Source organism: Rhinatrema bivittatum, chromosome 12, assembly GCF_901001135.1.
Source record: "Rhinatrema bivittatum chromosome 12, aRhiBiv1.1, whole genome shotgun sequence".
Taxonomy (NCBI): domain Eukaryota; kingdom Metazoa; phylum Chordata; class Amphibia; order Gymnophiona; family Rhinatrematidae; genus Rhinatrema; species Rhinatrema bivittatum.
Window position 1 is genome coordinate 47,985,478 of NC_042626.1, and position 27,154 is coordinate 48,012,631.

General features: G+C 46.5%; 1 protein-coding gene across 1 annotated transcript in view; it reads left to right on the top strand.

Moving 5' to 3' along the window:
* The window catches only part of LOC115073633 (corticotropin-releasing factor receptor 1-like), a 246,210-nt gene that overhangs the window by 145,078 nt on the left and 73,978 nt on the right, over positions 1–27,154 (top strand). Inside the window, 7 exon segments of the mRNA XM_029572234.1 lie at positions 45–198; positions 2,423–2,483; positions 3,390–3,462; positions 14,103–14,188; positions 16,361–16,496; positions 17,639–17,680; positions 21,005–25,963. Coding sequence (XP_029428094.1) covers positions 45–198; positions 2,423–2,483; positions 3,390–3,462; positions 14,103–14,188; positions 16,361–16,496; positions 17,639–17,680; positions 21,005–21,145 — 693 coding nt within the window. The 3' untranslated portion in view covers positions 21,146–25,963.

Below are 27,154 nucleotides of genomic sequence, written 5' to 3' on the forward strand. Positions count from 1 at the left end.
AACCTTTGTGACCTCCTTTCTCCTCCTCCTACCCTTTCCCCTAGATCTGGTGCCGGCTGGTGACCGCAGCGTACAATTACTTCTATGTCACCAACTTCTTTTGGATGTTTGGTGAGGGCTGTTACCTGCACACGGCCATCGTCCTGACGTACTCCACAGACAAGCTCCGGAAGTGGATGTTTATCTGCATTGGATGGTGTAAGTCCTGGGGTGATGCAGAGCCAGCGGTCAGGGGAACCAGAAAGCATTGCTTTTTTGTAATTATTTAGCATTATACATTTGGGATCTGGAGCATGATTTCCAAATTTGAACACAACTTACTTTTAATTTAAAAATGAACTGTGTATAGTTAAAGTACCACGGTGGTAGCTGAGAGCAGGATACCCCCTCTCCTAGGAGCTACGGCCAGTGCTGCTCCTTGGTTAGCCAGTAGACGTCACCATGAGCAGGACCAGAAACCTCAGCTGGTACTAGAACCCAAGTCTCCTAACCTCTACCGCACTCCCAGCCTACAGAACTGAACCCATATCTCCTAATCTCTGCAGTACTCTCAGTCTGAGAAACAGGAGCCTGAGCTGAGAATGGGAAGAGCAAAGATTAGCATTCAAAATATACAAAAAAAAAAAAAGCAAAGGAGGTGAGGCAAAGCTATCAAGACAAATTAAAGGAGGTAGGGAAGACAGTTAGACAAGTGAAGGTCCAAATGGAGAAGAAAAGTGCCCACTCAATAAAAGCAAGAGATAAAACCGAGTCTGAATTTAGATATATTAGAGAACGGGGAATAGATAACATAAAGGGAAAAAGTAGGATTTACATAGAGGAAGACTGGCAAAATGCAGATATCTTAAATAAGTTCTTTTGCTTAGTATTTACAGAAATAGGAGACGGCAATAGACATAAGGCAGGAATGTGCATTAATAAATGTGAAATGATTACAAACCAATTTACAGAGGAAGAGGTATTGGAAATACAATATATGCACAAATGGCTGGTCATAACCAAGAGACCCGACGCTGTGCACCTTAGGACACTGAAAGAGCTCAGGAACGCCCTGACCGGGCCCCTTACAGCTCTGTTCAACTTGTCCTTAAAGATGGGAGCGGGAGAACACAGGTCCTGCCACACAATAGCGGGAACAAGAAGGAGAGGGGTCACTCTAGCCTACTTCAGTAGTGGGCAAACCTATGGAAACAATACTAAAGAAAAAGATAGTGTTAACACCCTGAAACAAGGAGATTACAAGACACCAAACACATGGATTCACCAAGGGAAGCGTCTTTGGACAAACTTGATTGAGTTCCTTAACGTGGTGACAAAAGTAGTGGATGTTAGATGTTGCCTCTGTAGATTTCAGTAAGAGTTTTACATATAGAAGTCTGCTAAAGAAGCTGGATTGTATGGGTGAAGGACAGAAAGTTGAAAACTGGATGAAGAATTTGGTTAAGCCATGGAGCGCTCAGGTTGATGGTCAATGAAGTCCACTGAGGAAGTTAAACTGACCCAGGGCTCGATGTTAGGACTGGTTCTTTTCAATATCTTTATTAGCCATGTTGCAGAAATAAACTTGAGGAAAAAGTATGGTGGTTTGTTTGCAGATGATTAAAAAATCTGTAAGAGCGGGCACACTGGAAGGGGTGGGAAAAAATGAGAAAACCGGACGAATGATCGAGGGTTTGGAAAAATGAGCTTCAGTGCTTTAAAAAAAAAAAGTTACAATCATACATTTGGGATGCAAAAATCCCACAAGCTACATATCATTTAGAAAGACAAGAACCAGAAACTGTTCAACAAGAAAGACATCTATCCAATCAATATAATAAAGCAACTGGGAACACTTTGCATAAATAAAAGGCATCGACAGGAAAAAGGAAGTAATATGGCTCTCTGACTTTATCCCATGGTCTTCTTCCCCTCTGCAGCTTGGGAACAAGAAATACCACCTCTGCTGCTCCTCTAGGATTGCTCTGGCCCTCTCTATCTACCCCACATGTGTCTCCACTCACCCTGCTCTGAGACTCTATCCCCAAATCCCCATTGGTCTACCTTCCCCCACAGCTTTCTGGGAGTTGTAGTATTAATGCTACGTCTGCTTGCTATGGGGGCTTCCAGCATTACTAAACCTAGCTGCTCTCACCTGGGGCTGGAACCCTTTAGTATCCTGTGGCCATCATCATCGGGAGACTGGGACAAGGGACCAGCCTAATCATAGTACTCCAAGGTGATTAATGTGTATTTCTTTCTAGGTACTATTAACTAGTGAATCTAGGATGTGCCTGGTTAACTTGTCACTCGCAGAAGGGTATTATACATGATGCCCTTAGGCTGGCGCCAACCTGGACACATTTTGATATCTGTGGTTGTGTTGTTAATGTGTTGTTAACGTGTTTACTAGCAATGTCCCTGTCTGCCCTTCATGTTACAGGCATCCCGTTCCCAATCATCCTCGCCTGGGCCATCGGCAAGCTTTACTACGATAACGAAAAGTATGTTCCCCTGCATCCAGTTTCTCTGCCATCTGCGCATTGCACTCCTTATAAGCAGAAATAGCTTTGTTTTTGTGAGCCTTTAATCTATAACCGCAATCCAGAGTTATATGTGGTATGGCAAATGATGCCTTAACCGATTTGAAAACTGTTACTAATTACTATGTCGTTTGTCATGCCACATTTAACTCTGTATCTCGATTGTGATTTTGAATAAAAAGGTAACAGGGAGATTTACATTTTTTTGTCCCTAATGGTGGTGGGTGGTGGCTCGTGGCTGGGCGATAATCCCCTCATATTGTACAGGTTCTTAACCTCAGCCAAAAGGCCAAAAAGGGACTGTCCTGACCTCCTAGCTCAGATCTTAGTTAAAAGACTCAGTAGACAACAAAATGCCCCAAAGTCTGTGAAACCCTGTGGCATTATGTATCTTCCAATTTGGACTTTACAGTAAGGAATGAATACAATCCATTCTTTCTTGATTTTGGTGGGTTTAACCATAACTTCCTGAGATGACTAGCACTCGTCCTCAAGGACCACAAAGAGTTATGCATTTCAAGATCTCCTCAATCAATATTCATGAGATGGATTTGTATAACTTTGGTCCAAGAGCCTGGTTAATGTGCATATTTTGGTTATCCTGAAAACCAGACTTCTTTGTAGCTCGCAGTGTTGGCCTTCGTTGTAGAAAAGAGAGAATGTATTTCCATGTTCTGGGTTAAACTAACTTTGCATGTTCTCTTGCATGAACATTTTCCTCACATAGCATCTCACAGAATAGCATAGCTAGCCCTACCCGGCTAGTTCTAGGCCTGGCTATTGCTGTTGGCCACATCCCTTCCCATTGGACAGTTTGGCTCTTGCATCCACTGCTGGCTCTGAGTAATATCTTGTTCTTTACTGCAGATGCTGGTTTGGCAAAAAAGCTGGAGTTTATACGGATTTCATCTACCAAGGACCAGTCATTCTTGTGCTGCTGGTAAGGACAAAAGTTTCATGTTTTCTTATTGTTCTTCTACCCAAGTCTGCTTCCAGCATTGCTTAGGAGGCAGAGTCACCAGGGGCCAATGCTAGCATAAAGGCAGAAGATGAGGTCTCTAGTGTCAATGTCAGATTTGGTGCAATGGTTCTTTAAGGGACAAAAGCCCCATTGTGGAAGACGTGGAGTCACTAGGGGCCAATAACAACAATGGTGCAATCTCTTGCCCCTCACTTGAGTATCTCACCCATCACCATAGTTTTTCACTTTTTGTCAGAGCAAAAGAGCTTAAGCCAGACTTGAACCAGCAGACTGCTGAGGGGCTGGAGACATCCTAGTGAGCTACCAAGTGGTCAGAGATTACTGAAGGGGTTATCTGCCTCCTGGAGCTCAGACAGGCCACTCTCTCTCTGCAGCAATGGGATTGGTCAGAGATCTAGTAAATGGGATCTCTGGGAGTGTTCCAGTTCTCTTTCCAGCCCTGAGGTCTATAGCGAGGAGACCCCGTGAAGTTTCAAATCAGAAACCTTTGTTAATCTGTGAAATCCTGAACTTGAATGTGAATAGTTAAACCTGCAGTAGGTAAGCCAGGTCCTGTTGTATGTGAGATTTAATAAATACCAATTCTGGAACCATGGATGCAAGTGTGTGGCTATATTTGCATGGCACTTCTTGCTGTGATCTCACTCCTTATACAGAACGGGATGTTATTTACTGATTTTAGTTAAACATAAATAGAGAGAGCTAGAGAGGATGGAAGATATTCCTCCCTGGCATGAAGATAATTGTGTTAAGGCTGAGAATGGGCAGAAAATGAGGAGGCTGGATGTAGCTAAATGTCAAGCCATGAAAATGATTTCCAAATGGTTCTACTTCTCATCCTTCAGTTCCGGGGGAAGATTATGGCTGTGAATTTTATATGTAACCTGCAAGGCTAATTTAGCACAACACGAAGCAGACAGGGGCAGGGATAGTATCTCTGTACTTTTGAAAAAAATCTAGGGAACCAAATCAGACAGTAGATACTCCCTCACTATACACTGTATCATGCCTCCAGCTGCATCATGTCTCTAACCCCATGCTAGGGCACTGAGTCAGCACTGTCTGAGAGGGAAGGGTCTCCCCTATAATCCCCTGCGGGGACACCGAGTCAGCGCTGGCTGAGATGGAAGGGTCTCCCCTGTAATCCCCTGCGGGGACACCGAGTCAGCGCTGGCTGAGAGGGAAGGGTCTCCCCTGTAATCCCCTGCGGGGACACCGAGTCAGCGCTGGCTGAGAGGGAAGGGTCTTCCCTGTAATCCCCTGCGGGGACACCGAGTCAGTGCTGGCTGAGATGGAAGGGTCTCCCCTGTAATCCCCTGCGGGGACACCGAGTCAGCACCGGCTGAGAGGGAAGGGTCTTCCCTGTAATCCCCTGCGGGGACACCGAGTCAGCGCTGGCTGAGAGGGAAGGGTCTCCCGTATAATCCCCTGCGAGGACACTGAGTCAGCGCTGGCTGAGATGGAAGGGTCTCAGCTGAGAGGGATAGGGTCTCCCCTGTAATCCCCTGCGGGGACATTGAATCAGCGCTGGCTGAGAGGGAAGGGTCTCCCCTATAATCCCCTGCTGGGACATTGCGACAGCGCTGGATTTTAAAACAATGTTGGGAAACACTGAAGAATTTTGTTTGGGGTAGATTTTTTTTTGGGGGGGTGATGTTTTTTTTTTAATTATTTCATTTTGTTATGCATTTTTAATATGCACTACTATCAACAGCATGCACAAAGGGCCTACCTTATTCAGTTTCCTTAGACTGCATACCCAATTCAATTGGGGCAGGAATGACCCTAGTTACTTCTGCCGTGCTGGCTTCACTGTCTGGGTAAGTCTGGTCACAGCACTTGTTTATCCTAAAGTTAGCTGGATAATTTTATTTGGTAGCTATACCTGGGTATATTAAGCGGAAGACTTATCCAGATAAATGCTCTGAATATCTGGCTATAGTTACCCATGCAGCTTTCCAGCTCACCGGCCCTCTGCACAACCCCAGTGAACAACAGAGGCTGGACCTCCACATTAATTTATTTATTTATTTATTTAAGGTTTTTATATACCGGCAATCATGAGCACATATCTTGCTGGTTTACATGAAACGGGAGTGCATTAAATACATCAACTAGAACTGTGGTGATCGAAGGAGCAGTTACAAATAACAAGGGTAGCAGAACTTGGATAAGAAGGAAGAGATAGGAAAGAATAAACGGTTGAACGGTATACAAATAAATTAAATGCTATGTAAAAATGGCATGATTAATGGCTGAATATTTGAAGTCCTTGGTTTGTATCTATGACGTGATATTAGATTGTGTCTGGGAAAGCTTGCTTGAATAACCAAGTCTTAAGTCCTTTCCTGAAAGTTAAGAGGCAAGGTTCCAGTCTGAGATCTGTGGGAATGGAATTAAGATCTGTTGGGTACTTCTTCCAGTGACCTTGATTGGCCGCGCTCAGAGACAAGATGCTGGGCTCAATGGACCATTGTTCTGACCTAGTATATTCTTATACAGAGGAATAAGTGCCCCATGTTAGGGTACTGGGTCAGTCCTGGCACAGATGAGTGTCCCCTAGTGAGTCATCCACATCACTTTCTACTGCCCTCTTTTTTCTGCCCTGATACTTAAAGGTTTGCTGAATATCCAGGTAACTCTATCCAAACACGTTTTGTGTGGGTAGATTTAGGACAGGCATATGTGCCTGAATCTCATTCAAAGCCCCTCCTGACCCAGCCCAGTAATTTGTGTGGTAGCCATTCTACATGCCCAGATTCAGCCAAGTGAAGGGGAGACGTTTTGGATTGCTAAGATTTACCCTTTTAGGCTAGCCAGGTAAATCTTTTGAATATTGATCCCTTGATCTTGATGTCCTCCCTTCCAGGAACTAACCGGGCCTGTTGGCCTTCAGGGGATCTCACAAGATCTGAGCCCTCTGTGGTGTGGCTACAGGCTGTGAGTACATGAAAGTTGGATACACCTTATGAAGAACTTACTTCAGGAATCAAATAAAAAGCATGGCTCTTCTGTCAGGCATTTAGATGCTGATGCTCAGCCGCATAGCAGCTGAATAAGTTAGCTGGATAAACCTTTTTTTGAGATCCTTTTTTTGAGATAGCAGCGCGGCCATGCGGCTGAATTTACTCAGCTTTCTAATAGCAAGATCACTTATCGGGCTAACTGTACACCAGCCCACTAACGGTCTAACTTATTTGGTTAACTTAGCCGGATAAAGCTAAACATCAGCAGTTATCCGACTAAGTTAGCTGGACAAATAGCTCTGCCCCAGAAGGTCCCCATCCTGCCCCTCATTTACTGGATAATTTTTTGACCGGTTGAAAAGTTATCTGGCTATAAGTGGTGGCTGCTGACCACAGCTGAATTCTGAAATGGCAGCACTTAGCCAAATAAGTTTGAACTTATCTAAGGGGTGGTGAATATTGACCTCCATATGCCCAACCCAGAACTCAAAGATGTTAAACTGGTATCACCTCAAATGTCTTAAACTTGCTGCTACAAAATTTTGCTATGGTGGTTTTTTTTTTTGTTTTTTGAGTGAGTGTCAGGTATTTTCCTGTGTTGTTCGTAAAGCTCCATCAGTGACTGTTCATCAGTGGAAAGTTAATTCTAAGGTTCACTTTTTTTTTATTGACAGGTTGTAATGTGATTTTTGCTGCTATTCTAATTTGTTATTGTGTAGCCTGAAATGACCTCTCTGTGCTGGGTGAATTTCATATCCAAAAAGACGGGTTATAAATAAATACAAATACTGTGGGAAGACAAGCCTGCTGTTTCCGCTCATTACTGAGGAATTCTGGGATTTTCTCAAAATAGAAAGCAAAACCAGAGAAGAGCACGCAGGACCGTGGCGCTTGTTGGTTCCAACCTGGGGCTGGTTGGGTTTTTCTCCCTCCTCTCTCCAACCCCGTCCCTAGCCCTGACATGTGCCAGCCTGCATCCGGCTCTCCTCCATACTCAAGCCCTAGCCTCCCTCTCCATAGAGGTTCCCCCTACTGGTCCAGAGTGAGCCAAGCTAATTGGTTGATCCGTGCTCTCGAATGCTCTTGGTCTCCAGAAAGCCATCTGAAATGGTGCCGGCTTCTGTCTGCTTCTGACACGATCTCATTAATACCAGCAGCGGGCATTAAGTGGGCAGGAAATCTGTGTAACAGTAGGCTGTTTCTTTGATTGACTTTTAAAGGACATTCTGTCTGGTGTCTCATCCATAAACCAGCAGGTCTACCAAAGATAAACTTACCTGTTTCTTAGCACCAGTGCATGCTCTCTGTTTCTTATTCGTAGTACTCTTCTATAGCCTTACTCAGTCTAATTTCTTATATGTTCATGAAATTTAAGCTGTGTGCCATCGGAGGCTACACCCCTTAGTTTTAAAAGTCTCTTTTAGCTGTGTGTGCTGCATTCATGCTTCACGTATATCACTTTGATGAAGATTCACTCTTCACCTATCTGTGCTATAGTCATACATTACATAAGATTTACCATACTGGGTCAGACCAAAGGTCCATCAAGCCCAGTATCCTGTCTCCAGCAGTGGTCAATCCAGAGCACAAGTACCTGGCAGGATCCCAAAAGGTAGATCGATTCCATGCTGCTTATCCCAGGAATAAGCAATGGATTTCCCCAAGTCCACCTTAATAATGGACCTTTCCTCCAGGAACTTGTCCAAACTTTTTTTTAAACCCACCTACACTAACATCTTTCACCACATCCTCTGGAAACGAATTCCAAAGTTCAATTATGGGTTGAGTAAAAAAAAATATTTCCTCCTATTTGTCTTAAATGTATTACCTAGTAACTTATTGCATGTCCCTTAGTCTTTGTACTATTTGAAAGCGTAAACAACTGATTTGCATTCACCCGTTCCACTGCACTCATTATTTTATAGATATCTAAAATATCCCCCCTCAGCCATCCTTACTCCAAACTGAACAGCCCTAACCTTTTTAGCCTTTCCTCATAGGGGAGTCATTTGATCCCCTTTATCATTTTGGTCGCCCTTCTCTGTACTTTTTCTAATTCTGCTGTATCTTTTTGAGATGTGGTGACCAGAACTGCACACAATACTCAAGATGAGGTTGCACCATGGAGTGAAACTGAGGCAGAGGCAGGCTAAGGGGGGGGAGGGGGCGATCCACTCCGGGTTGCAGCAGGGAGAGGGGTGTCATTGCTGCTGGCAGGGAGGTCCTGCGGCAGTGCAGAACAGTGATGTGGTGGGGGAAAACCCCGCCAGCAAAAGCAAGGAGCTGCAGTGGCAGAGGCCAGCGGTACCACTGGCATTTCCTGGAGCCGGCGCAGCAGTGCTCTGGGAGCTAACGGCAGAAGGAAAGGCCCAGCATTGCCGCCGGTGGCCGAAGAAGGGAGAGACTGGCCCTGTGAGAGTAAGTGCCAGTGTATGAGGGTGTGTGCAGGGGCGGATTGGTCTATCGGGGGATCGGGCATCCCCCGGTGGGCCGGTCGCTCCAGTCACATGGTCTGCCGAGCGCAGCTGTGACAGAGCCGCACTTGGCAGACCACGTGGTATCTCCTGGGCCGGCCTGGGCGGCGAATCCCCGGGCCGGTCTTCATCGGGAATCAGCCACTGGGTGTTTGTGTGTGTATGAGGGTGAGTGTGTGTGTGTGTGTGTGTGTGTGTGGCTGTATATGGGTGTGTGGGTGCCTATGGGTGTGTATGTGTGACAGAGCGCCTGTGTGTGTGAGGGTGATGGTGGATGAGATGAGAGAGGAAGCGTTTGTGTGTGTGAGCGGTGGTGAGAGGAATCATGTGTGAGAGATAAAGAGGAATCGTGTATTTGTGAGAGAGAGATGGAGGAAATGTGTGTGTCTGTCTCTTTCACACACACAGACACACACACACACATACACATTCAAGCTCCCTCTGTCTCTCACCAAGCGTGTATGTGTGTGAGAGACAGAGGGAGCATATTTTGTTTGTGTCTCTTTGTGTGTGTGTACCCCCAGTTCACAACAATCTCAGGGTAACAGGTATGGAGAGTGGAGGAATTTTAATTACTGGGTGTTATTCGATATCTGCTGTTTTGAAATATTTTATCAATGTGTAGGACATTTTTTTAAATTTGTACAGAAGCTTCTAATTATTGAATATTATTCTATTCATCAGCTGTTTTGAAATGTATATTTTTAGTATGGTTTTACCATTCTGATTGATTTACATATTTCTTGATTGTATGTTTTGAGGAGTAGTGATTTTCTGCTTTTCCATTGTTGTACTGCATACAGAATCTGGCTTGTGGTTTCCAGTTCAGTTTTTGACTGCTTGTGTGCGTGTGAGAGAGAGAGAGATAGAGGAAGCATGTGTGTATTGGTGTGTGTGTGTGTGTGTGTTAGCGTGTGAGAGACATTGAGGAAGCTTGTGTGTGTGAGAAAGAAAGATATAGAGGAAGCATGTCTCTGTGTGAGAGAGACAAAGAGAAAGTGTGTGTGAGAGAGGTACAGAGAAAGTGCGTGTGTGTGTCTCACAAATACACATGCTCCCTCTGTCTCTCACCAAGCATGTATGTGTGTACGAGAGAGAGGGAGAATATTGATTGTGTGTGTGTACATGCGTGCAACTATCTTAGGATGACAGATATGGAGAAAGGTAGATTTTTAAAATCCTTATTAGCTTTAATTATTGGGTGTTATTTGATGTGTCTGCTGTTTGAAATATTTTATTGATGTTTAGGAAATTTTAAAATGATATATTGGGGGGGGGGGGGGGGTGCCAGGTGCCAAATACTCTAGGTACACCTCTGTACAGAGACATTATGATATTCTCTGTTTTATTCTCCATACCTTTCCTAATGATTTCTAGAATTCTGTTTGCTTCCTTGGTCACCACCACACACTGAGTAGAAGATTTCAACAATCAATGAAGATGCCTAGATCCTTTTCTGAAATGCTGACTCCTAATGTGGAGCTTTGTGTGGTGTAGCCTTCATTTGGGTTGCTGTTCCCTTCATGCATCACTTTGCACTTCATATTAAATGCCATCTGCATGCCCAGTCAAAGGGGCATGGGATAAATATTGTGGATCCATCAGGTCCAGAGGACGCATATAAAGAGCAGGTAGTAAAATACTGCACGGAGCGGCAGTAGCCACAGAGGCATTCACGGAGCGGGATGCCAGTGGCCAGTGGTAGGTGTCCACCTTCATGGAGCGGAAGGATGTAGGGCTGTCATCTCCCAATTAAATAAAAAACAAAAACAAAAAACAAAACAGGGATGGGATCCATCAGGTCTAGAGGACACATATAAAGAGCAGGTAGTAAAATACTGCACGGAGCGGCAGTAGCCACAGAGGCATTCACGGAGCGGGATGCCAGTGGCCAGTGGTAGGTGTCCATATAAAGAGCAGGTAGTAAAATACTGCACAGAGCGGCAGTAGCCACAGAGGCATTCACGGAGCGGGATGCCAGTGGCCAGTGGTAGGTGTCCACCTTCACGGAGCGGAAGGATGGAGGGCTGTCATCTCCCAATTAAATAAATAATAAAAAAACCCAGGGATGGGATCCATCAGTTCTAGAGGACGCATATAAAGAGCAGGTAGTAAAACACTGCATGGAGCGGCAGTAGCCACAGAGGCATTAACGGAGCGGGATGCCAGTGGCCGGTGGTAGGTGTCCACCTTCACAGAGTAGAAGGATGAAGGGCATCCATCTCCCAATTAAAAAAGAAAAGAAAAAAAGAAAAAAAAACAGGGATGGGTTCATGGGCTTATAGGTATTACCAATTATTAGGCTTTTCAATATTTGATGATAGTTAATGTGACTTTCAAGGCATTCTTCACTTTCGGTGCATGTCCGGCATGACTCCTTGCTTCAATGACAGGGGAAAAGAAAAACTGATACTTCACACATTTCCAGCATTGCCCTCTGCTTCATGGCAGAGAGCTATGCTGCCGCTTACCCAACTAATCAAACTTAATATTTCACTTGGAAGCAGCTCCAGCACTGCTCTCTACATTAATGGTGGGGGTGAAAAGGGAATTAGAACATAAGGTTACTAAGAGCCAAGAGAAACAGTTAAGTATGAGAACAAATGTGTGAAGCTTGCTGGGCAGACTGGATGGACCGGTTGGTCTTCTTCTGCCGTCATTTCTATGTTTCTATGTTTCTATGTTTCAGTCTCCCAGTTTTGCAAGGTCCTCTTGCAATTTCTAATTTGCGTCCTCTGCAAATGTAATCACCTCACTTGCTGTCCCCATTTCCAGGCCATTTATAAATATGTTAAAAAGCAGTGATCCCAGGACAGATCCCTGGGGCCCTCCACTGGTTACATTTCTCCATTGAGAACATTTCAGTTTCGCCCTCCTCTCAATTACCATGTGACCCCCGTACATGGGAGCTGCTCCGAGGATCAGCACATCAGATTCACTTCTATTCATAATGGCGAGAGCAGCTTAGGAAAAGGAGTTTTTCCAAAGAATGCAAAATGCATTCATCAGAAAAAGGAAATCAAATTTGAAAAAAGAGAAAACTGGTTTCGCTGCAGACTACGATTCCTTTTATTGGATCAACAGAAGAATTATTCGGAGAACTCGTGCACAAGCGTCTCGAGATGTCATGAGAAGTGGGGGGGGGTTTATCTGCTCCCAAAAGTTGTTCTGGATGATGATGATGATGATGATTTTTACTTTGGTCCGTTGAAAAGTTTCACAGCCTACAAAGAATTCAAACTGTCTCCCACAGAATAAAGTCCTCTGGGGCTTGTTTTCCCCCGGCAGACTTTGCAGCCGTTTCCAAAAGGAGAGAGATCGCACGAGTGTGCGCTTGCACTTTGAAATGTTCCAGGGCTACCAGGCCCCCACGACCATTTGCACCTCTGTTTCACGGGGATCATTTCTCTCATGGACAGTAAGGCCTGTAGGCTTGAAAATGCAGTTTGTGTTGTTTGCCTTCTCTCTCATCCTAAACTCTCTGGGCCAAACACACCTCTGGGAGTGTTTCTTCCTAAGGCGGTAATATATATATCCACACGTTCTGGGACTTTTTACCATATTGAGGAAGGGAAGTTTTCACGTATGCCAGGTCGCATGGGTAAATTGACATTTATCTGTATAAATGGTTTTCAGCTTTTTTTCTTGTCTGGTTTTTCTCCCTGTGATTCCTGAGGTGGAATCGGTGTCATCGGTTTCCCTAGGAAGGAGGAGAAGGGTTCCCTGGGTAGCCCGTTGGGCTGTCCCAGGACATGAGGTCAAGACTCAACTCCACCACGGACCCTGGACTTCTGGGTGACCTTAGGACAGGTCACTTTATCTTCCTGTATTTCACTTGCAATCCTAGCTCTGAGGGACCTTGGGCTGGTCATCTTGGCTCCTGTGCCTCTAGACTCAGCTGAAAACCAGGATGTTTGTCTTCATCTGAACCAGGGATTCAAATGCCTACTCACTAAATCTGCTATCATGAGTCTGCATAGATCAGGATTGACTCTGCTGGGATCCTTTGCTTCCCCTGACTGCAGCCATTAGAGATGTGCATTCATTTGAAACGAAAGTTGAAAGTGTGACAAATGAGCTTGTTTTGGTTTTGTTTCAAATGAACCAAAATTTAGTGCTCACTATTAGCAAATGGTGCGAGCTGTTAGGGGGCACTGTTTGCTAATAACATGCTCATTTCCCAAAAATTAAAAATGAGTAAACATTCTCTGAAAAATGAAAACAAAAGAAAATGAGTGTGCACATCCCTAGCAAGCAACCCCCAGGTACATCCAGGCAGCTACTGCTACCACTGCTTCTTTCTATAGACATTCTCACCATTGCACAGATACACATAAGAGACAGTCCATGCTCCAGGGAGCTTACGACCTACTCAGGACAAAAGGACAAGACAAAGAAAAGACCAGAAAATTGTATGTATTAGAGAAAGGAAACATAGTTGAAATGAAGGCGGCTTTGGTCAGGGAAATGTAAAAGGTGTGCTGCTGACTGAGCCTGTCTGTCTGTCTGTCTGCCTCCCTGCGTGTGCTGCACTTTCAGGATGCTCCTGTGGACTCTCATTTCACAGCCCTCGCCCAACGCAGGGGCATTTGCCGCCATTTCCAGTCATTATCGGATGGCCAGAAAAGAAGCCTAGGGAGCCACTAATGAGGAGCAGAAAAGCAAGGGAGTCTTGTTTTAAATCTGACAAGGAGAGATGAGAGCATGATGTTTAGTATCCGGATGCACACAGAGATTTGTCATTATGAAATTTTCTCTGAAGAGTTCAGTCAAAAGAAGAAATTGTCCATTTTCTCTTTTTTCTTTGCTCTCTCCTGATTCCTTCCCATCCAGCTCTCATTGGGAAGCCATCCCAGTGTAGCCTCTCTCCTTCCCGCTTCCCATCCTTCTCTTATCAGGGCACTGTCATGCATTGGCCTTTCTCTCTACTCCTTAGCTTCGAGAGACAGCCTTGCCAGTCAGGGGTTACCAAGTAGTTATTCACTTCCAGTCCCTCTCCCAGAGCAGAGGAATGGAAGATTAGAGAATGTGATTAGAACAATTGTTTTTTAATTAATCAAGAATAAGGCACAGATGGGAGAGTGCTCGCTTGGTGTATCCAGGAAGGTCCTCTTATTACAAAAATTAACAAATTCCTTGTTTTTGCTCTGGGTTTCAGATCAACTTCATTTTTTTATTTAACATCGTAAGAATCCTGATGACAAAGCTCCGGGCCTCCACCACTTCTGAAACAATTCAGTACAGGTATTTTGAACGGAGAGGGCTCATGGGTCGGATTAGACTGCTGGGGATCCTGTTACCTGAGGAGCAGGGTGGTGAAGGGGGAGCTGGGGAGGGGGAGGGGGTGTCAGGAATCAGTGCAGAGAGGTAAGGATCCAGAAGTCCTAGATCCATCCCTCTATCCTATCATTCACTATGTGACGTTCAGCATGTTGCTTAACCTCTACGTGATTGGGAAATCTAACATACACTGACTGCGTGACAGGAAAAAGGAAAGGAAGGGGGGAGGGTACACTCTGCAGTAACATCACAAAATATTTTTTCACAGATAGGGTAATGGAGGCATGGGATGGCTTCCCTGGGAAATGGCGAATGCAGAGAGCCTGGGAGAGGCGCAGAGGATCCCTAGTTGAAGGGAAGTGAAGGGGAAAGTGGCGATCACGTAGGGTCCCCAGTAATAACCCAAGAAGAGCAAATGTGCCTTGTGTTATTAATGTTTCTGGAGTGCTGGGACAACTCCAGTAATTGTTACTGAGCCTACAGCCACATAGCCCACCCATCCTCCTGACCAGGATCTTATGCACTGGAGACGGTTCTGCGTTATCCAGTTAATAAAATCCCAGCTATGGGGTGTCAGTCTTGTGTTCATTCTGCTCAGTCTATCCCAACCCATTCTGCTTTTCTTTTTTGACCTTGCAGTTTCTTCCTGCTCTTTTGGGCCTTCAGCTCAATCAGAACCCCCTTCCCCCATCTCCAATATACTTAGTATTGTCATTAGATAGTGCTCGGAAACCAGGGTTCCCTTTGGAAGCTTGCAATCGTGTGTGTGTGTGGGATGGGTGTCCAAAGTCCAGCCACTAGGTTTCTCCCCCTCCCAATACCATGGGATCAGAAGACCCAACTTGGGCACTGAACTGGCGACCTTCTGCATGGTAATGGGCCAAGGGACCATGATGTTTCGTTACCCTTACCCGCCCCCATGCTTTTCCAGTCTGCTGTGAGATATGGTCAGTGGCGCTGCCTAAATCCAGAAGGGCAGGAGCTTCCCTCACAGGAACAGTAATGCTTTTCTTGCTTAAAACCTTCCCTTTCATGACTTCACTATAGAACGTCTACTCTCCATGCTTAGGCGCTAGGGATGTGCACAGAATAATTGTCATCGTGTTTCAATTCCTGGTTTCCTTTCTGTTATTTTTATATTTTGTTTTTAATGTGATGTTTATTTCAAATGTTTTAATTGAAATGAAGAACTAGGGGGAAAGGGGGAGGGGCCAGTTCCCCCTCCCCCCTCCCACTCAGCGAAACTCTCCTCCTCCCAGCTTCGCCACAATAACAAAGTTGACCCTCCCCATATTCGTCTTGCCACATGCATAAGGTCGTGGAAGTAGGAATGGGGCAGGAGCAATCCCCAGTGGCTCCTACCCCACAGGGTCCCTGAGGCCGGCGCCATTTTTAAAACAAGACTCCGTGGGGCAGGGGCTACTAGGAGATCGCTCCTGCTGTATTTCTACTTTTACAACCCCATGGATGGGGTTAGATAGGGAGGATGGGGGGGTGAGGAAGACCTGGGTGAGGGGTGGGTGTTCATTGTATTATTGCAGTGGTACTGGCGGAGGGGAGGGGCTGCATTTCAAAACAAAAAGGAAAACCCAGCAGATTTCATTAGGTTTTTCGTGTCATTTTGTTTTGAAACGACACATAATGAAATAATGTTGCATTATGTTTTTTTCATATCGCTTCAAAACGAATGCACACCTCTGTTAGAGAACTGTAAGTGCGCAGCCTGAAGATCCTGGGCCCTTACCAGGATTTAGCTGCCATTGTCCTGTCACTTCTCACTCTATTCCTCTCCAAGGGAGGGAAACCTTGGGGGCTGCCTGCTGCCCAGCCTGAGGACTCGCCAGCGTCCGGCTCCACAGGAAGTCACAGACTTGTGTCCCTCAGCCTGGGAGGCCTCCTCTGGGCCCGCTGACGGGAGACCTTAACCTGCAAAGGTCCATGAGCCCCTTGAAGGCCATGGACAGCCACTCACAGGCTGTCCATGGCCTGTGAGTGGCTCAAAGTCCTCAAGGTCAAAGTCAAAGTCCTCAAGTTTCAGCAGTGACTTTTAAGAGGAAGGCGACTTTAGATCCAAGTTTAATGCAGAGATACTTGTTAACAAGTAATGAGCGGGCTTTTGCTCCCCTTCTCCCCCAGAAAAGCTGTAAAGGCCACCCTGGTGCTGCTGCCTCTTCTGGGGATCACCTACATGCTGTTCTTCGTCACCCCCGGAGAAGATGAGATCTCTCGGATTGTCTTCATCTACTTTAACTCCTTTCTGCAGTCCTTCCAGGTATGATGAATCGCATGCCATCCGAGAAGCTGGTCAACTATGTAAGAGCACGCCCATGCCTCTTTATCTTGCACAGAAAGGCTACACTGCAGGCGTGTCCATGAGCCCAGAATGCATTGGGACTATGGTCAGGAGTGACTAGGAGCCCAGAGTGCATTGGGGTGATGGTCGGGAGTAACTAGAAGCCCCAGAATGCATTGCGGTAATGGTCAGGAGTGACTAGGAGTCAGAGTGCATTGGGGTGATGGTCAGGAGTGACTAGGAGCCCCAGAATACATTGGAGTGGTGGTTGAGAGTGACCAGGAGCCCCAGAATGCATTGGAGTGGTGGTTGAGAGTGACCAGGAGCCCCAGAATGCATTGGGGTGATGGTCAGGAGTGACTAGGAGCCTCAAAATATATTAGGTGATGGTGAGTATAGCTGTGTTTAAAAAAGGATTGGATAAGTTCTTGGAGGAGAAGTCCATTACCTGCTATTAAGTTCACTTAGAGAATAGCCACTGCCATTAGCAATGGTTACATGGAATAGACTTAGTTTTTGGGTACTTGCCAGGTTCTTATGGCCTGGATTGGTCACTGTTGGAAAACAGGATGCTGGGCTTGATGGACCCTTGGTTTGACCCAGTATGGCATTTTCTTATGTTCTTATGTTCTTATGAGTAGTGACTAGGAGCCCAGAGTGCATTGGGGTGGTGGTCGGGAGTGACTGGGAGCCCAGAGTGCATTGGGGTGATGGTCGGGAGTGACTGGGAGCCCAGAGTGCATTGGGGTGATGGTCGGGAGTGACTGGGAGCCCAGAGTGCATTGGGATGATGGTCGGGAGTGACTGGGAGACCAGAGTGCATTGGGGTGATGGTCGGGAGTAACTAGAAGCCCCAGAATGCATTGCAGTAATGGTCAGGCATGACTAGGAGCCCCAGAATACATTGAAGTGACAGGAGGATTAAACTCCATGAATACACTGAAGCAATATTATAAGCCAGGCTGTAATATGTGTAAGTGAGGTTAATGAAAAGCCTGTTTACAGTGGTCAAATATTAAAAAAAAATAAATAAAATGAGGTTTTTGAGATGACACTTTTTGAAAAGACAAAAAATGCAGGTGTTCTTCGGCTATTAAAACTGTTTTCCCCCCCTTTTTCAGGGCTTTTTTGTGTCCGTTTTCTATTGCTTCTTGAACAGTGAGGTAAGTTCTGAGCACTCTTTATTACACTGTACTCTGTGTTTCTGTCATTGAGGTACTCTTATTAGGATAAGAGAGTACAGAGCTATGGCAGGGCCTGTGATGTGTATCCAGAACCTTCCTCCTTCCATCCTTTTCCTTCCTGTCCATCACTTTCCTCCTTTTCTCTCCCTTCTTAATGATCCTCGCCTTCAGCCTGTTAATCAGCTCTGAGAACCAGAGCAGCAGCAGCAGAAGATTAATACACCGGTGAGCATGAAAAATGCATAGTGCAGGCAGGTGTCTACCCCGAAGCAGCGACATCCCATTCTGAACATGCTTGTCTCGCCGACACCACAAGGCCTCTGTCCATGGCCCAGACCATAAATCATTTCCTCCCGCAGACTGTGAGGAGACAGCATTGTCGGAAGCCACAACCAGGAGACTGTATTTATTTGCTCTGAGGCTTCTTTTGGGATAGCAAGAACACCTGGAGGAAGAGCTCTTCTGAGCACCATGGTAATCCAACTCATGAAAGGATGGCTTCTCGTCTTGCTGTCAGACTCCTCAGTTCATAAAGATGTGGACTCAGAGTTCTCCTTTCTGTGGCGGTGATTCTGAGAGGAAGCTCTGCTGAAGTCTTTGTTTTTGATTTGGAGATTTTTCCAGTGTTTTTGAAGATTTTTATTATCCAAAATTTCATTCCATCAAACCCTTCTCCAATCAAAGCTGCTTACTGAATACCTTCTTCTTCCACACTCACTCATTCATCCTATCCCTGACTCGTACACTGCACTCATCCTCCACCCCCATCACTGCCCACTTCACACATGAGTCTCATCGTTCTACCCCCTTCTCCAACGTTACAGTACAATGAGTCTCACTCATCTTCCCCCCACCACCACCACCACTGCCAACTACACACACTATGAGTCTCATTGCTCCATCCCCTTCACCAGCTTCACACACTACAATGACCATTCAATCTTCTCTGGGGCTTTCTTTACCAGTAGCCTTGTGAGAAGCTCCGCCTTCTCAGAATAGTTAGGGCCGAATCTTCTACAGTATCCTGTAAGGCCTAAGAAGGCTCTCACTTTGGCCTTCATTTGAAGGAATGGCACCCGGGTGATCGCCTCAACCTTCCAAGTCTGTGGATGGACCTTCCCCTTCTCCAGGGTGCAGCCAAGATACTGGTCCTCTTCCCCACCTAGAAAGCACTTCTTGGGGTTAACTGTTAGGCCTGCTTTCTTCAGACTGGTCAGCACGGCCTGAAGTTGGGTCAGATGGATTTTCCAGCCATGGTGAAAATCACAATGTCATCTAGGTAGGCGCCTGTGCACCCTTGATGTGGGTGTAGCAGACAGTCCACCAATCATTGGAACATTGCAGGGGTGCCACGAAGGCCAAATGAGAGTACCATGAACTGGAACAGCCCAGCGAGCTGTTATGAACCCTCCTGTATCTGGGCTACGGGAGGCTCCTTACCTCTTCCTGGAGGCCGCTCCAAGCCAGGGCCTCGCCTGCGAACTGTCAAGGATTTGCTCCAGGGCCTAGGAGGCCTCGATGTCCGTGGGGCCTGCCTGAGGCTGCTTGTGTTTGCATGGACTTCCTGGTTTGAGCCACGCCCTTCCCTAGGGGCCGGCCCGCAGCACTTTTCTGTAGTTATAGGGCCAGCTAGGTGTGGGCCTGCCAAACTCCTTCCAGGGAGTCGCTGGTCTGCAGCCCTATAAAAGGACTTCAGCTTCAGTCTGGCTTTGCCTTGCAGCGTGGTGACTTCCCTCTGGAGGCGCCTGCCTGCCTGCCAGAGCCTTGTAAGGTTGTCTGTTCTTCGTGGAGCTCCTTGTCTCATCTGCTTTTATACCATGTCTTGCAGGGCATTCTGTAGCTGCTGCTGGCCAGTGGCAAGAACTTGGATTACCTGCTTCATTTTTTACATCTTTCTTCGGGGCTAGGAGAACGGAAAAATACAAAAAATGTTTTGCTGGCCTCTCCAGCCCTTACTTCCTCCTAACTAACCAGGCAGGGATAAGCTCCCTTGGTTTCTGCACAAGCTGGGTTGGAGCTGGGGTGGGTGGGGGGGGCGCACTGCAAAAAGGTTTGTTTTTTTAATCTTCTGCACTCTTGCTGCAGCTGTGAGTCCTTGGCTGTACTTGTCGCTTTAGGCAAGTGGTCCCACTGCCACCATCGTATGTGGTAGCATGAGCAGTTGGTAGCCGGCTTACAGCCAGAGAAAAACACCAATAGTCTCTGGCTGTGCTACATCGTAGCTTATTTACAGCAGGGAAAACACAGACAAAACAAAGAGGCAGTGCTACTTAGCTTCTGGTCGAATTATACAGTGCTGTTCACCTTAACTTCAGGTCAAAAAGCTTTTAGTTGAGCTGGGCACAGTTCACAGTAACTTAAGCTTTTAGTTCACAATAACCAGGCTGGAACTAGTGCAGCTCCCCTTCAAACCCATTTACCAGCCTTACAGATAAGTGGTCTGCCCATAGACTGGAACTTCAGCCCCCACCTCCCTCTCCCTCTCAGGTCCTCAAGTGTTAAGGGCTCCTCCCTTCACCTAGGATTTCCCGCCTGGATTCAGCCTTAAGGGGGACCGGGCGGGATAGCTGTGCCTGGTCTTTTAAGGTAGACTGAGGGAGTTGTCTATAAACTCTCTCACACCCTGGAATTTAAGCAGGAGAGGGTCTCTCCTGCATCCTGACTGCACTGTATCCTTACTCCTTGTTTTCCTGCACACCACTTGCACCTTTTTTAGTGAGCTACCGATTTTGAAATGCACCTTCCCCTCGCCCAGAAAGCCACTACTGTATTCTGTGTCTCTGTCCTTGAGTCACCTCCAAACCCCACCGTGCAGGGATGTGCTCAGATCTCAGAGGTTGAGGTGATAATGCTGTTTGTAATATGAGCAAAACCCACTCATTGGCAGTGGCGTAATGTACAGTGAAGGATATGAGAGAACAGCGCTCTGCTTGTGAGATTCCTCTTCCATTCCCAGCTCTGGTGCCTGCTCAACAGGCTGGGAGTGTTGCACAGGTTAGCAGCCCTGGGCTCCATTTCCACTCTGGCTTCAGCTCCTGAGACAGGGAGTGCTGCAGAGCTCCCGAAAGTTGCATTCCATTTCCAGCCCCAACTTCAGCTGGGAAGGGTGAAGATGTTAAGATTCCCCTGTCCCTTCCGCTCCTTCACACCCTCACTGCACCCTCTCACAGATCCAGCAGAAATCGCTGTAAGAGTCAGCCAGACAAGAGATTTAACTGTTAGTTTTTTCTGTCAGTGGGGTGGTGGATAGGGGAGAGAAAGAACTTGTCAGTAATCTGTCCCTGCTCTCCTCTCTCCTCTCAGGTGCGCTCTGCGGTGAGGAAGCGGTGGCACCGGTGGCAGGATAAGCACTCCATCCGCGCCCGGGTAGCTCGGGCGATGTCCATCCCCACCTCCCCTACCCGGGTCAGCTTCCACAGCATCAAGCAATCGTCGGCCATCTGAGGCCTGAGGGAGAGAGTTCATGGAGAGGGAGGTGCCGGAGGTACCCAGCCGAGCATGGGACGGACAATGCTAGAAAGAAACGGTACCAAATCGGTGCACAACCAGCAGAGGCCAGAGAGGAAGCAGATGAGAGGGATGCCGCCAAAGACTTCTACTGGTCACCTGCTGACCTCCAGATACCACTGACCAAAAACTTGTGCTCACTTCCTGCGCAAAATGCACCCCTCCCTCACAGCCCTCCATGTGCACCAAGCCTTGTATACTTGTCAGGTGCAGCTGCCCCTACTCTATTTCCCTTTCTGGAGAAACGCCTCCATCCAAGCACATACCTGGCATCACTCCAAATTCACAACATCTGAAACATTTCTGGTGTTTGCCGGTGAAGGTTATCACGCTTGAAACGCCTCGGCTTTCATTCAGCGGATGCGACAGCACAGCAGACACCCCTACAGCTTTAAAAAAGGACGTCCAAAGTCATGCCGTCCGGCTTCCAAGTGGGACTTTGGCCTGCGTAAATCACTCTGCCTCCGCCAGGCTGACAACTCCTCCTGCCGGTGCGACAAGCGCGACCGTCCCAAGCCTAGGGCACAGCGATTGGGCGCTGGTGCGAGCGGAAAAGCTCTGGTGCCCGGATGACGATGCCTTTCTAGGAGGATACAGGCTCATCTTAGGCAAGGCTCTGCCATTGTTGCTTGCCCCCAAAGCTTTGAGACCAACGGCAGAACCGCTGGAAATCCTGGAAGGCAAATCCGCGAGGACATGGAGGGTATTCTGAGCAAGAGGCTGATGTGATGCCTCAGGCTGTGCTCTGTTGTAAAAGAATTCACTCTCCAAGAGTGTTTAAAGCACTCTGAGTGTCCTTGTAAATTAATTATAGATTTGGCAATTTGGTTAGAGTGGCTAGAACGGCATAGCTGAGATTAATGGTAAATTTAATTATAGCAAAGACTGGGGAGTTTTACAGCTAACATTATTAAGCAGTGCGGAAATGAACCCCTTTGCACAATGTGTGAGCAAGTGTGTCTGTCTGTTTCCCTTCAGGTGATGCCTGTGTGTCCCTGTTCTGTCCCCCACTTTCCTGTTGTGTGTGTGTAGTGTGTGTATGTATGGGCTGTCCCCCCTCAGTTCTGTCTCTCACTTTGGATCGGGGAAGAGGGCGGGGGTCCAGCTCAGGCCTATCTGCTCAGATATCTTGTTATTACATCATTACTGCACAATGGATTGCGACCCGTCTGGTTACGATCATTTTTGGTACCGACACGATGACACATAAAGACCCCAAGGCCCAGCCAGTCATCCCATACCCCCTTCTTTGCAGTTCTGCACGCCCTGCTCTGATCTCCAGCTTTACTGCTCACTTCCCCGCTGCTCAGGAACCCTCTTGGCTCATCCCAGTCTTTCCTGCACTCTGTTTGGCTGTCACTATGCGAAGGCTGCTCCTTGCGCCTGCCAGCCAGGTGCTTGCATACGGAGCCCATGCCCCTGACGTCCTTCCTTCCTTCCCTTGCCACGGCTGCTGCTGCTGCTGCCACCCCCAGAACACCCTTCCGGCACACCGCGACTCTCAGCGAGTTTGACCTGCCACAGCTGTTCTGTTGAGATTGCACGACTGAGGACCATGCAGGAGTTTGGGCCCCATGTGCGGCTTAAACTCACTGAGAGCCAAATGGCTCTGGAATGCATCAGTTTTCCAGGGGAGGCAGTAGCCAGCAGGTTTGAGGGGTGAGGTGTGGGTAAGGGCTTGACCCAGTGGCTGTGAGAGGTGGAGGTGGCTGTCTAGGTGGCAAGAAGTAGCCAGTGTGCATGGCTGGCTTGGAAGTAAGGCTGGCTAAGGGTTGGGGAGGGAGATAGACCTTCCAGCCTCAAACCATGACCCCTTTTTGTACTGAAAGAATTCTTTTTATACCTGTGAGGGGTTTGAACGGCAGCTCTCCCTCTCCCTCCTCTTTCCTAGTGTTTATTGATTGATTGGGGGCGGTTTTTGAATCGCTTGTGCTATTAAAAGCAGGTGCAGGCCCTTTTCCAGCTGTTTTGGGGTTTTTTCCCGCTCTTTATGTAGCCGGCGGATCGGGGCAGGACAGCATGCAGGCGGCTGAAAAGGCCATTCTTCGCGCACGCTTTTCTCCCCCCATCTCGGGTCAGGAGTGCCTCGTTTTTTAACCCAGCTAAAAACGGCACGCCGGCTCTGCTGTTAGCCGCCTTCAGTCGCTTCGGGGGCTGCGCTTGTGAAGGGTCTTTAAGCCTCGTCTCAGCCCTTGTGCTGCAGACTCCCGCACCGGGTCGGTGACCTCTCTTCGGCACCAGCTCGGACAATTACCCTACCACCACCAAGAACCGTAGGAACGGCCGATGCCATCAGTCCAGAAAAAACTGTTCCAGTGTGAGCAGCCGGGGGAGTTTAAAAGGGGATCAAAGCAGTCCACACAAGCTTTATCCGGATGGGACTTCTCCGACTACGGTGGATGCTGTGAATCTGCTGGAGCGGGGATGCTTGAGCCTCACCTCGTCTGCAGGGCAGAAAGGCACCTGCTGCTTCTTCGATCCAGCCGTCTAATTGGTTAGCCAGTGTTCCATGCTTTATGATGTCATCTTTTGCTGGCCTGCCCTGGGTATCATCATTGTGGGACAGGTTGTGCCTGGCCATGTGGTTTTTAATGTCATCCTCGAGATCCCATTGTTTTTAAATCCCCCTCGATACAATAAGGAGCCAGAACTATAATTTTGTGAAACAATAATAAAAAAAAAAGCCCAGTGAGAAAGTGCTTTTAAATGTACACTGTAACACTTCTGTGTTCTTACCATTCTTATATTGTAATTTGCACCAGCCAATTACTGTAAGATAACGCCTGGCTTTATTTTTCAGAACCCTCTTTTCATTGTAATCGCTTCTATTGCGGGCGGCACCATAGGACAAAGCAGAACAGGACAGCCATGGGGACAGCAAGTTGGGCTGAGGCACTGGGGACGGAGCCACTATAATAAATTCTGGCAGGGTGAGAGGGAAGAGGCGATCACGCCAGGGGCTTTGAGAAAAGAACCACCGAGCGGATCCGTTATCACTGGAAACTCATTTTCTGTCTGTATGGAGAGCATAAACTTAATCGTGAAGGGAATAAATTGATTCAGTTAAGCACAGCAGCCGTCTCCTCACCTATCTCCTATTATGCCTCAGCGGTTTCTCGTCTTATTCAAGGTGACAATAATAATGGTGGAGAACAAGGCTTTCTCATTTCAAAGTTTATTGGTCTGATTAGTCAAGGACTCATTCTCAGTGTGTGCTTATGGGGTAGAACCTGAGATAAATCAGTCCTTGGGAGGGAATTTCTTTCTGCTTGTACAAGGTAGAATTGGACATTCGTAAGTAGATTTCTTGCGAGATTATCCTACACACAGCTCTGACAATGCACCAGTATCTGCACAGCAGCATCCTCTGCTGTTTTAGGGCTGAGAACCCCACGACCAGCTCTGCCAATGCACCTCAGTCCTAACCGTATGCGGACATATCTCGGGAATATTTTACTATGGTATCCAAAAAACCTAGCCGGCTGTGGAGTCCCTGGACAGGTTTGGGAACCCCACCTTAAAGTGATCATATTGTTGCAACGTGTCAAAAGAGGAGCCTTATCCACACCTGGTTTTATTTATTACATACAGGAAGCTTTTCTGATTTTCCTAAGAAAAACATGACTGGATCTTCATACAGGTAGTGGGGATAAAACCAGGCCTGGATCCTTAGGGCCATTCTATTCCATCCTCTTGTTCTCGATAAGATGACATACCTGACAGAAAGAAATTAGTCTGGTTTTTAAGTGGTTTTTATAGCAAGACAACTTTCAACTGCTCAGTTTTGGGCTCTCAGCTCAGGCAACCCTTGCTTTCCTGGGGCTCCATTGTCAGCCTCTGGGTTTGTTTGGGGTTTTTTTGTTGTACTCCCCCTGCCCCATGTCCCAGTCTACTCATCGCAGCAACGAACCGGGGACTCCCTTTGAAACCTGGGACGAGCACACTTCGAGGTCAGTAAGTAGGTACCACTGAAGCAGGATGGTTGAGATTCACTTTCAGAGATTTGAGTGCCACTTCTGCAGTAATCCCAGCCCTGGCCGGCCTCAGAAGCAGGAATCACACTGGGGTCTCTTCATGGTAGTGCACAGTGATCCGCTGGGCCACCAGTCCAGCCCACAATTGTGCTGTTTCTGAAATCTGTGTGAGTGGGAATTTGGAAGGGACAGGGTATTTTTAAGGATTTTTCTTGTAGAGCTCCCTGAATGGCTCTGTCCTCACACTTGCTATGCTCATTCACAAGTGAATCACAATCTGCTAATCATAGTACTGTTGACTTCCTAATAAGGAAAGGACAGTCTTATTTATATGAGAAATCCAATGACACTACTGAACTTAATATACCAGGTGCCCTGCATAACTATCCCCTCCTCCACCCCGATATAACAGGGCTACCTGAGGGCTCCAAGTCATAAGAAACAATATGAACTATTCCTGGTTTTGCCCCAATACTTCTATAGACCTATGAATCCAATTTCTCAAAATTAGAACAAGAAGGCCATAGGTGCAATGACATGCTATGAAACTTATCATATAAATCTTATTGGGGCAAGAGAGGTGGGTGAACTGAGCCGGTCCTGGTTTTCCATGCATAAGACACAAGAACTACAAGTACCAGCATGCAATGAATGGAAAACTAAAACTGACTCACTCTTTCTTAACAGATCTAGAGCTATATGATAATCCTCATGAAGCCCAGAAATCATCTGTGCAATTGACTGCCTGCCTTTCCATGAAAACTGCTGGGATAAACTGCAGGTAATTATCTTCTTGGAGCCAGCAGTATAGCTAAAAGGTCAGAAGAGCAATCTATGGTAGTGCACGGAGTACTTTTTAGCAAACAGTTGTGAACTTAAAGGGACACTAGGAGAACAGCTAGTTAAGGTTAGCGGATGACTCCTGATGAGAAGGGAAAGGCGGGCAAAGGTCTGGACTAGCAAGTGCAGTCTCAACATTTCTCAATATGGAAAATTTTCCAGATGGAGCCAGTGGCTGCCTTAGAAAAGAAGTGAAGACTACCACACAGTCCAATAGCTGGCAAATTATTGTAGTCACAAAACCAAAAGATACAATTGTAAATTTTTGGCTTATCAAATTGTTTTCTCTGTCTAGCTAGGATAAATTAAATTACAAAGGAGATAGCCTCTACCCACTTTCTTTTGAATTGAGGAAATGCCTATCTTAGGACAATAAATGTTCCTTTTGAAAGCCAACAGAAGAGCCATTAACACTGGCTGATGGTTATTACCTTCCTTTCAATGCCCTTTAGGCTGGAAGCCAGGGTTGTTGTATTTGCTAGACTACACTGATACTAAGTGGACATTACTGGAAAGGGGGGATAATAGAATTAACTTTTCTCATTCAGCCTTTGAAATACTGGTTATATTTGAAGGGACAAATTGTATATCTTCACATTAGCACTTAGGTAAGTGATACATTACTTATTCATTGTTAGTAGCCAATAAAAAACAAGGGATTGAATACTAATGAACCTTTTTTAATTAAGTATAAGAGGTGGTTGCTTTTGTTCAGAGAGAAAGAGAGACATATACAGGGATGTAGTCATAAAGTGAGAACTTTAAGTGCAGCTTCTTGCTGGCTGCTAATAAAGGAAAGGCAATTACTGGTAGATAGAAGTTTTCTGGTAGTTAATTATCCTGAAGAAAATAAGTTATCCAGTAGTACTAAGAAAAATAGTTGGTTGTTGTTTTGTAGCAAATAGTGATTTTTTTGTTTAAATAAACTTTGGTTTGTTTATTTTCAAGTTAACTGAACAATATTAGTGCAGCCCTTACATCCATTTAGTATTAAGAAAATTTATTTTCAGATTTATCATGAGTCTATTCAGAATAGAGAGGGTCTACTTTAGTTCAATATGATGAGAGTTTGTGGGCTTCTCCATGAGACAAGATGATTGTGGACTCACTGGGTTGCTGGAATCAACTGTGG